The 10,744-nt window shown below is 41.8% G+C and overlaps 2 protein-coding genes across 2 annotated transcripts; both read right to left on the minus strand.

The window, feature by feature from the left end:
- Nucleotides 1-2,908: 2,908 nt before the first annotated feature.
- On the minus strand, nucleotides 2,909-4,497 carry LOC134487093 (uncharacterized). Its single transcript, XM_063288684.1, is given in 2 exon segments — nucleotides 2,909-4,293; nucleotides 4,296-4,497. Coding segments are annotated over 2 exon segments (1,587 nt in total).
- LOC134487094 (endogenous retrovirus group K member 5 Gag polyprotein-like) lies at nucleotides 4,497-8,836 on the minus strand. Its single transcript, XM_063288685.1, has 3 exons — nucleotides 8,135-8,836; nucleotides 4,819-5,059; nucleotides 4,497-4,597 (listed from the first exon to the last, which is right to left on the minus strand). The coding sequence occupies exons 1-3, from the start codon at nucleotides 8,819-8,821 to the stop codon at nucleotides 4,497-4,499; spliced, it is 1,029 nt and encodes a 342-aa protein (XP_063144755.1). The 5' UTR covers nucleotides 8,822-8,836.
- Between the last annotated feature and the right edge of the window lie 1,908 nt (nucleotides 8,837-10,744).

Here is a 10,744-nt window from a genome sequence, read left to right on the forward strand (position 1 = left end):
CTTATTACTACTGCGGCCTATTGGGAACTAACCGAATTCTCCACGTGATTGAGATTCGGCTCACCAAATTTTGATAAGTCTTTCAAAGTACACATATTACAAGATCCTGCTACTGGGAACTAACTGAATTCACAAGGATACAGTGTTTCAGTCGTTAAAACGTTGCTCTATCTTGAATAACAAGCTTATTACATGCGAATCCTATTGGGAACCTACAGAATTCACCATGATACTTAGATTCCGTTCCTTAAAATGTTGCTATATATTGAAAAGCACACTCATACAAGCATGTCCCATTGGGAACTCACTGAATTCGCCTAGAAATTTTGATTCCATTCGTGAAAATTTTTCTATATCCCAAACAGTCCACGTATTACTACTGCGGCCTATTGGGAACTAACCGAATTCACTAATTTACTGAGATTCAGCTCACCAAATTTTGATAAATCTTTAAAAGTACACATATTACAAGAGCCTGCTACTTGGAACTAACTGAATTCACAAAGAAACAGTGTTTCAGTTCGTTAAAACGTTGCTCTATCTTGAATAACAAGCTTATTACATGCGAATCCTATTGGGAACCTACTGAGTTCACAATGATACTTAGATTCCGTTCCTTAAAATGTTGCTATATATTGAAAAGCACGCTCATACAAGCATGTCCCATGGGAACTCACTGATTTCGCCTAGAAATTTTGATTCCATTCATGGAAATTTTTGTATATCCTGAACAGACTATTTATTACTACTGCGGCTTATTGGGAACTCACCGAATTTTCCACGTTATTGAGATTCAGCTCACCAAATTTTGATTAATCTTTAAAAGTACACATATTACAAGAGCCTGCTACTGGGAACTAACTGAATTCACAAAGAAACAGTGTTTCAGTTCGTTAAAACGTTGTTCTATCTTGAATAACAAGCTTAATACATGTGAATCCTATTGGGAACCTACTGAATTCACCATGATACTTAGATTCCGTTCCTTAAAATGTTGCTATATATAGAAAGGCACACTCATACAAGCATGTCCCATTGGGAACTCACTGAATTCGCCTAGAAATTTTGATTCCATTCGTGAAAATTTTTCTATATCCCGAACAGTCCACTTATTTCAACTGCGGCCTATTGGGAACTAATTGAATTCACCAAGGTACTGAGATTCGGATCACCAAATTTTGATAAATCTTTAAAAGTACACATATTACAAGAGCCTGCTTCTGGGAACAAGCTTATTACATGTGAATCCTCTTGGGAACCTACTGGATTCACCATGATACTTAGATTCCGTTCCTTAAAATGTTGCTATATATTGAAAAGCTCACTTATACAAGCATGTCCCATTGGTGCCGAGGTCGGCAATCCTGGATGTTCCAAGTATCCCTTGGGGGACCCGTGTTGAGGACTCGTGTGGAAAGGAGACGTCATGGTGAACAGAGACACAGACACAGAGAGAGTGTGGTCAACTGTTGTAACTTTACTGAGAGAGCATCCTATGGTTATACACAATTTTCATTGTAAAACAATCTTGGACCATGGCCAAGATCATTTGATTTTTCTGTAAAGAGGTATAGCTTGCTTTTTTTTTTTAGACGAGCCGCAGTCAGCCAGCCTAGTCTAGTTCTCCGTTTGTCACATCAAGGAGGTAGTTTCAGGGGACCGCAAGTCTGGCATATCTTATGCCATCAGGTCTGTGTACCTAGTTCTATCGCTCTAGTTAACCCTTTGATCCCATCTTTGTTAGTCCTGTTGATGTACATCTAAGGCTTGGGGCAATAATATTGTATGTCCGATCCCTGTCTAAAGTATCTGATGATCTGTGACCTTACCTCCCATTTCTCTTCCTCTGAGAGCACACACCAAGGAGGACGGGCTCTTGTCAATCTTTCTGACAAAGGCAGTGACAAATACCTGACCCTATATCCATCCTTAGTAACCCACCTATCAAAATTCAAATCATATTCTCCAGTATATGGTAATGGAGCATCCGTTGGTCGATGCACATATGGTCCCCTGTAAGTACTGGTTGTCACCACCTGTTTCTATACTCTGTAAAATTTTCATAGCCGACCCAAATCTCAAGGAATCATTTCTCAACAGTTCTACCAACACCATAATAGAAGAAGCATCACTATACTTATAAGTATAATTCTTTGTTAAATCTTTGATTTCCTTATCTATAAGAGAAGACATAATCTGCAACCTTGGAGTCCCTGTCATCAGAGGCTCTGTCTGCTGTAAAGAGGAAGCAGGAAAGCTTGTGGTATTAGTGATCAAAAATAGATCAGGACCTTCTGTCCTATTATTAAAGGAAGTCTCTGTCTTACCAAGATCATTCTCAGAATCAAACAAAGAAAAAATAAAGAAATAACTGCTGACTACGATCTTTCCCATGACCCAGATGCCCATCAGCTTAGAGCCAAGTTTGTAGCAGGGGGCAAGTCCAGGTGCACATCTTCTTGGAGTCCGCGGCACGCAAGCAGGGGACTTAACCGCGTGTGGTGCGAACCCTCGAACCGGCTCCCACTCAGGTGTCATGTCTGCCCCGGAGCTCGGTTATCTCTGCTGTAGGAGCGGCAGTTCCTCTTTTTTTATTTTTTAAAAGCACCAAATTGAGATCTGCTTGAACCTGGGCAATGGAATCTGTAAAGCATCGGAATATAATTGGGAAGATCATTAGTACAACAACAAGTAGTAAAATCCCAACTCCAATAAAAATGAAATATTGTGTCTAATCGATTGGATTTAATGATTTAACTCCATTCGCAAAGGATCTTGCCAATCCAGAGAGGTCCACTGCATCTACATGTTGCTTATTCATTTTTGTGATTAAGGACGTCAATTCTTGAATATTATAAGAAATGTTATCATCATCCCATATGTCTAGCAAATATGTTTTGGTCCTTTCTCATTTTTCTGTAGCATTATAAGGTAAAGGAGTCACACAAATAAAATCATAATTAGCGTGACAGCGTGTGGCCATCCTAGTCTTACTGTTTGTAACATCTCGTCCTAATTCTAATACTACCTCTTCTAGGGCATTTAATCTAGTTTCTAATTTCAAATCTATAATCTTCTGTTCTGATAATGTAAGGGTAACATTCTTATGGAGATCATTAACAAAAGTGGCAATCTGCATTTCCTTAACCAAAGCAGTAGTAGAAACAGCAAAAGAAGTAACAATAGCTATCAAAGCGGTTATACCTAGAATTAAGGCTGTTACAAATCTTTTTGCCCTAATCAAACCCGTAGCATACCTAATAGTCTGGATGGCAGATTCATCAAACCATGGCTCATCTCCCAAGTCTACCGGTAACAAAACATAAGGAGGTCTCCTGACAATCAATATAACAGATCCCGATACAGTGGAATCAATGCAATTAATCAGCTTGCATGATGTACACTTAATACTAAAAATAGATTCAACCTTATCTATGCTAATCAATTGTGGCAATCCTACTAATATTGCATAGGGATAGGTAACACAAGCAGAAACTGAAACAGCATCATAATCAGCAGCTCCTGTTTTCTTCAGCAAAAGTTTCTCACAAGAAGCAACCAGTCGGAACAGTTCTGGATGTTCTATCAGTGGTTTGTTCTGTCTATCAGGGAGATCTCTGTGGAGTGGCTCCCAGAACCATGTCGGTTCTACCCACCCCGCATCATACCATCTTTTGATCAGTTTTCCAACTGGAGGCACGTAGTTCCCATAAGGTTTTGAGTTGGAGGAGAGATAATTGCTCTGATCTTTATCAGGTGAGGACATGGAGAAGTCCCAGAGAAGTCTAGCAGCGCCTAAGGGAGAGAATCTTACCCCATTGTCAGGGAAGGCACATGGAAGCCAGCGCGGGAAAGCATTCTCATCTCCCTCCCAAAGGGCGTCCTTTTTAAATGCTGTTTTGTAATGGGGGTAGCGCGGCGGAAGATTCTTTGCTGTGGTATAATGTTGTCTTTTTTCTTCTTTATCGCTCACGGTGGTCATCCACAATTCCCACATACGCCGCCCATTGCCCTTTCCATCTGGTTTGATATTTTCCAAGGTGGGGGTATCTCTGTTAAACACCCTTTTTCCCACTTGAAAACAGCCCACTGGCACCGAAGGGGAGAAAGAGAAGCAAATTGGCAGAGAATCGGACTTTCCCTCAAAATCTACATAACCCGAGCTGTTCTTTAGAAGGTGAAAGTCAGGCGATCCCCCTATCACTAATGTTTGATTGGTTAAAACCTTGATGTGATCCGACACCTCCCACCCTACAGGATGTAATATGGGTGGCTTTGGTAAGTAAGCCCAAAACTTTCCCCTAAAGTGGTGGGCGCACTCATGACTGTAAGCATAGCCACAAACAGCAAGGTTGTCGTTTCCGGGGCATGTGTAGCCTTCAATACTTCCTTTGCCTGAGCTGTCAGGGTTTTAAGCTGTGTCCACGTCGGCGTCTGGCGTGTTTTTCGTTTTGGCTCTAGGCGAGTCGCCTTGATCTTTTTGGCCAGGTTCCGCATTATCTGGCGGTTCGGCCTCTTTCGGCATGGGGGACGGATGTCCGTTTCCTTTGCCTGGCCTGATGAGTCTGTCTGGGTCCCAAATTGGTGATTCGGCATCCTGTGGGAAAACACAAGCATAGCCTCGTCCAGAGGCAATTAGCACATCTGGCCCTTTCCATAGGCCAGTTAATTGGTCTTTCCATCTGACCAGGGGTTTAGGAGCACTCTCCTTCTCCGCCCAATATCTTTCGGTGGCTGTAAGCCCCTGGTTATCTGTATTTACATGATTCAAAACGAATAGGGAATGGCTAAGCAATTGATGGGGAGTTGTATACTTACCTGTTGACCTTAACTTTTGAATCTGTGCTTTAATATTGTAATGTATATGTTCCACAATGGCTTGCCCTTGTGGGTTGTATGGAATTCCTGTGACATGGGCTATGTTCCACTGTTGATAAAAATGCTCTAAGGTTTTTGTCACATAGGCAGGTGCATTGTCAGTTTTATTTTCTTCGGGATACCCATGTAAGAGAAACTGTGCACCAGGTGTTGTATTACATCTTTCACTGCCTCTCCCGTCCTGGCAGAGGCAAACACCATGTGTGAGTAGGTGTCCCCTGTGACATGGACATAACTCAATTTTCCAAACTCTGATATGTGAGTCACATCCATTTGCCATAAAATGTGAGGTTTTAATCCTCGTGGATTAACTCCCATCTTTAATGTATGTCCCCAATCTGGACAATGAGGACAAGATTTAATTATTTTTCGTGCCTGTTCACGAGTAACTTGAAAATGATATCTAAGTGTAGTAGCATTTTGATGATGTAGATCATGACTCTTTTAGCTGTCTCTACAGCCTGTATGATTTTTGTTAGTGAATCTGTTAAAGCATTTCCTTGGGCTATAGGACCTGGAAGCCCCGAGTGGCCCCTCACGTGCCCTATAAAATATTTATTCTGTCTCTGTTGAATAGATTCTTGTAACTGTTTTAATTTGAGATAAATCTTGGTTCTCGGCGACAGGACTGTTGACTCTATTTCCGGAAACAAGTTAAATATATATTTGGAGTCTGTGTAAATGTTGAAAGCCTGTTTTACTTCTGTAAAAGCTATTAAGACTGTTTTAATTTCAGCCTGTTGAGCTGAATATCTTGAATTCTTCTTAATAATGGAGTCCCTATTTTGTATACACACCACTGTTCGTCCACTTGAGGACCCATCAGTGATTATATTGATTCTATCTTCTAATGGAGTTTTAGAATATCCTCTATGGAAAATCACCTCATTTTCTAATACAAAAGTTAAAACTGGGTCCTGAGGTAAATGGAAAATTATTTTCCCTGTAAAGCCAATTAAGGATATGATCCATTCATCATTTTTTTGTAATAATTGTTCTAGTTGAGCTTTATTATATGGGATGACAATAATATACACATCTCTTCTAAATAATTCCTTAGACCTGTGTCTTCCCTTGATAATCAATTGAGTGCATAGGGTATCATAAGAAACCAAAACTTTATGTGAAATATGAGGTAAATGAATCCATTCCAATATCCCATTCTGCCACAGGCAGGCTGTGGGGGTATAATTAGTTTTTAGAATGTACAAGGACCACTCTTCAGCAGGATCCAAGCGTTGGACCCTTGTTAGAGTCAATTTTTCATTTACTTTCTTTAATGCCTCACAGGCCTCAATAGTCAATTGTCTGGTAGATATGGGTTAGGATCTCCATTAAGTATCTCAAATAATGGTTTCAACTCTCCGGTAGTTATTTTCAAGTACGGTCTGATCCAATTAATATTACCTAAAGGCTTCTGAAAATCATTTAACGTTCTTAGTCTATCATGTCTTATCTGTAATATCTGATATGTTATATTATTATCTCTAATATTGGTACCTAAATACTTCAAATTATCATATTTCTGAATTTTCTCCTCAGAGACAATCAAGCCAAATTCCTCCAAAGCATTTACAATGTCAAATAATTGTTGGTCCACTATGGCCCTCTGAGGGTGGGCTATCAATATATCATCCATATAATGAATCATTTATGAATTTTTACATTTTTTCTTGACGGAAGAAATGGCCTGATCCACAAATTTTTGACATAATGTGGGACTATTTTTTATCCCCTGTGGGAGTACTTTTCACTGATATCGTTGATAGGGTCGTTGGTAATTTGAAGAAGGAACACTAAAGGCAAATCTCTTACAATCCTTAGGATGTAACTTTATATTAAAGAAACAATCTTGTAGATCTATAATTATTACCTCCCAGTTCTTGGGGACTGCCACCGGGGATGGCAGTCCAGGCTGGAGGGCCCCCATGTCATGTATGGTGCTATTAATTGCCCTTAGGTCTTGTAGTAATCTCCATTTACCTGATTTCTTCTTTATAACAAACACCGGAGTGTTCCATGGGCTATGGTTTCCTCTATGTGTCCTAGCCTCAATTGTTCCTGGACTAATTCCTGTAAAGCCTGTAATTTTTCTTCTTTTAGGGGCCATTGATTGAGCCATACAGGCTGCTCAGATCTCCACGATATTTGATCTGCGAACAGGTTGTCCTCAATGGCCCCCATCAAAAATCCTGTTCTGTTGTGACCAATTTTACATCCATGTCTTTCATAATGTCTCTTCCCCAGGGGGTAAATGGTAATGTAGGTATGACATAAGGCTGTATGTTACCTGTCTTGTTCTCATGTTCCCAAATCAGAGGCTCACTGCTTCTTGCTATTCCTGAGGCCATGTCTAAGTCCTGTAGGGAATTCTCTGTTTGATGGATGGCCCAATGAGAAGGCCAGTCTTTTCCTGAAATGCATGTCTTATCTGCCCCTGTGTCAAGAAGGCCTACAAACTTTCTACCATTAAGATAAATAGTGAGCATTGGCCTGCTTTCCTTGATTTCTTTGACCCAATGTATGTGGTCAGTAGATCCAAACTCTCCCAGTCCTCTTTCTGACTGGAGCACTGGATTGGGCAGCTTTAAATATGGCAAGAGTAATATCTGGGCGATACGCTCTCCTTGGTGTATGATGACTGTATGTTTGGTTGTTTTAACCATAATTTTTATTTCCCCTTGATAATCTGTATCTATGACTCCTGGAAGGACCTCTAGGCCCTTCTTATAGTTGGAACTTCTTCCTATAAGGAGCCCTGTAACTCCATCAGGTAGAGTTCCCCTTACTGCTGTAGGGACTAAAACCGTCCCTTCTTCCATAGAAATGATGACATCGACCTTGGAAGAGAGATCTAAACCCGCGCTTCCGGGTGTAGCTCAGGAAGGTCATGAATAGTGAATGGAATGGCCTCGGGGTTTAACTCCGAGGTTTGACCTTTATTTTTCTCTCTTTGTATGGGGCTGAGAGGCTGCCCCTCATCTAGTTTTTTGTTTCTTCTTCCTTTTTATCTGTAATCAAATTTCTATCCTTGTCATACTTTGATCTACACTCACTTTTCCAATGCCTGCCCTTCTTGTAGCACGGGCACAGGCCAGGAGGGGGGCGTTTGCCCTCCCCTTGACCTCTTTTGTAATCTTTTTTTTTTTTTTTTGGGGGGGAGCTGGGGACCGAACCCAGGGCCTTGCGCTTCCTAGGCAAGCGCTCTACCACTGAGCTAAATCCCCAACCCCGTAATTTTTTTTAAATGTCCCACTTCTCCACATGAGTAACAAGTGGGGCCAGAGTTGTCCCTAGCATTGTTTCCTCCATATGTTTGTTTAACAAAGGCTTCGTACTTCTGTCCTCTCATGGCAGCAGCATAGGCCATCCCCTGTACCACTGTAGGAGAGGCATCTATGCAGGCCTTGACATAGTCCTGTATACTTCCCGTTTTTCTCACTGATCTTATAAGATCCTGGCATAGTGAATTAGCATTTTCCCATGCCAATTGCTTTAAGAGCATTTTAGCCCCTTCTCCTGGGGGCATCATTCTGTGGATAGCTTCCTCCAGTCTAGAGACAAAGGTCTCATAAGATTCCTCATTTCCTTGTTTTATTCCTGCCAAGACAGTCTTTTTTGACCCAGGAGGCGGGATTGCTCTCCAGGCCAAAACAGCGTTGGTAGTAACCTCTTTTAGGATAAACTTGGGTATTTTTACCTGAGAAGCAGGGGCAACAAATGCTCCTGTCCCCAGCATCATCTCTAAAGTTACCTCGGGCCCCCTTTTTCCTGAGGATTTTTGTACAGTTTCTTTGCTCTTGTCTTCATATTCTGTCCTCCAGAGGATATAATCCCCCAGGGAGAGAGTTGCTTTGGCAGTCTGGTGCCAGTCATGCGGAGTTAACCATTGGCTGGACACCATGTCCACTATCTGTATAGTGTAGGGCGCCGAAGGCCCCATGGTTCGTATTGCAGCTTGTAATTCCTTTAATGTTTTTAGGGGTAATGGTTCTCATGTGGGGGAATCTTCATCATCACTGTCTCCTGTATAGACCACTGGGAAAACGAAGGAAGTGTCACCTTGCTCCCTAGCTTGAGCCATGGCCCCTGCGAAACCCACTGGAGGTAGTAGTTTTCTGTGAGCGGCTGGTATTGGGCGTGCTTTAGATCCCTTGGATCCCTTTTTCACTATAAAGACCAGATCATCATCATGGTGATATCTAGCTGCCTCCTCTTCTAGATCATCCCAATCCCCTGGGGAGAGGTCATCGTCATCATCCAATCCCAAGACGTTCATCTTTGAGGGGGTCTTTCTTAACAAGGGGTTTATTAGTTCCATAAGTCTTTTCCCTGACTTCCTTAACCTTAACTTCAGTAACATCATCATAAGGCAAATCATACACTGGTTCCTCAACATCCTTCTCTGATTGTGCCTCAGCTGATAACAAGATCAAATCCGACTGTTCTGCCAAGATTTCCCTCATCTGTAACCATATGGGATATTCCTGTTTAGGAATGGTTTCTTCTCCATGCTTAACGGTGTATCTTCTCATTTCTCTACCTACTTTCTTCTAATCTTCTAGATTAAAATCTCCCTTTTCTGGGAACCAGGGGGAAACCTTCATGAGGAATTGATAAAATTCCACAACAGTACTTTCCTTGACTTTGAGGCCTCTTTCTGCTAAGAGACTCTGTAATACTGAGACAAAATTTTTTGTCCCTTTGAGCCCGTTCCTCCCATAATGAGTGACTCAGCCTCACCTACCTCTTCTCCATAGGCGGGACTGCAGTTCCCTTTGGTGAGTCCGTTCCGCTCCTGTAGTGATTGCAGTCCTAAAGCAAGAGGATATAAGAAAAAGAGGAAAAGCACAAGAAGACAACAGCATGCACGTGTCCGGGGGTCCCTGTTCGGGCGCCAGCAGCCGCGGTCGGCAATCTTGGAGGTTCCAAGGATCCGCGGGGGGGCACCTGTTGAGGACACGCGTGGAGCGGAGACAGGATGGCGAACAGAGACACAGACACAGAGAGAGTGTGGTCAGCTGTTGTAACTTTACTGAGAGAGCATTAGACATTTATACACAATTTTCATTGTATAACAATCTTGGACCATGGCCAAGAACATTTGATTTTTCTGTAAAAAGGTATAGCTTGCTTTTTTTTTTAGACGAGCCGCAGTCAGCCAGCCTAGTCTAGTTCTCTGTTTGTCACATCAAGGAGGAAGTTTCAGGGGACCGCATGTCTGGCATATCTTACGCCATCATGTCTGTGTACCTAGTTCTATTGCTCTAGTTAACCCTTTGATCCCATCTTTGTTAGTCCTGTAGATGTACATCTAAGGCTTGGGGCAATAATATTGTATGTTTGATCCCTGTCTAAAGTATCTGATGATCTGTGACCTTACCTCCCATTTCTCTTCTTCTGAGAGCACACACCAAGGTGGACGGGCTCTTGTCAATCTTTCTGACCAAGGCAGTGACAAATACCTGACCCTATATCCATCCTTAGTAACCCACCTATCAAAATTCAAATCATATTTCCAGTATATGGTAATAGAGCATCCGTTGGTCGATGCACATATGGTCCCCTGTAAGTACCTGGTGGTCACCACCTGTTTCTATACTCTGTAAAATATTCATAGCCGACCCAAAGCTCAAGGAATCATTTCTCAACAGTTCTACCAACACCATAATAGAAGAAGCATCACTATACTTATAAGTATAAATCTTTGTTAAATCTTTGATTTCCTTATCTATAAGAGAAGACATAATCTGCAACCTTGGAGTCCCTGTCATCAGCGGCTCTGTCTGCTGTAAAGAGGAAGCAGGAAAGCTTGTGGTATTAGTGATCAAAAATAGATCAGGACCTTCTGTCCTATTATTAAAGG

The sequence above is a fragment of the Rattus norvegicus genome, chromosome 5, assembly GCF_036323735.1.
Source record: "Rattus norvegicus strain BN/NHsdMcwi chromosome 5, GRCr8, whole genome shotgun sequence".
Lineage (NCBI taxonomy): Eukaryota > Metazoa > Chordata > Mammalia > Rodentia > Muridae > Rattus > Rattus norvegicus.

Excerpts from the sequence above, each read along its gene's own strand:
- LOC134487094 (XM_063288685.1), bottom strand. The coding sequence starts at position 8,821 with ATGGGGCCTTCGGCGCCCTACACTATACAGATAGTGGACATGGTGTCC. Across the intron at positions 5,060-8,134 it reads CTTGTTACTCATGTGGAGAA|GACGGGAGAGGCAGTGAAAG; the intron begins GTGGGACATTTA and ends TGCCTCTGCCAG. Across the intron at positions 4,598-4,818 it reads TCAAAAGTTAAGGTCAACAG|GATGCCGAATCACCAATTTG; the intron begins GTAAGTATACAA and ends GTTTTCCCACAG.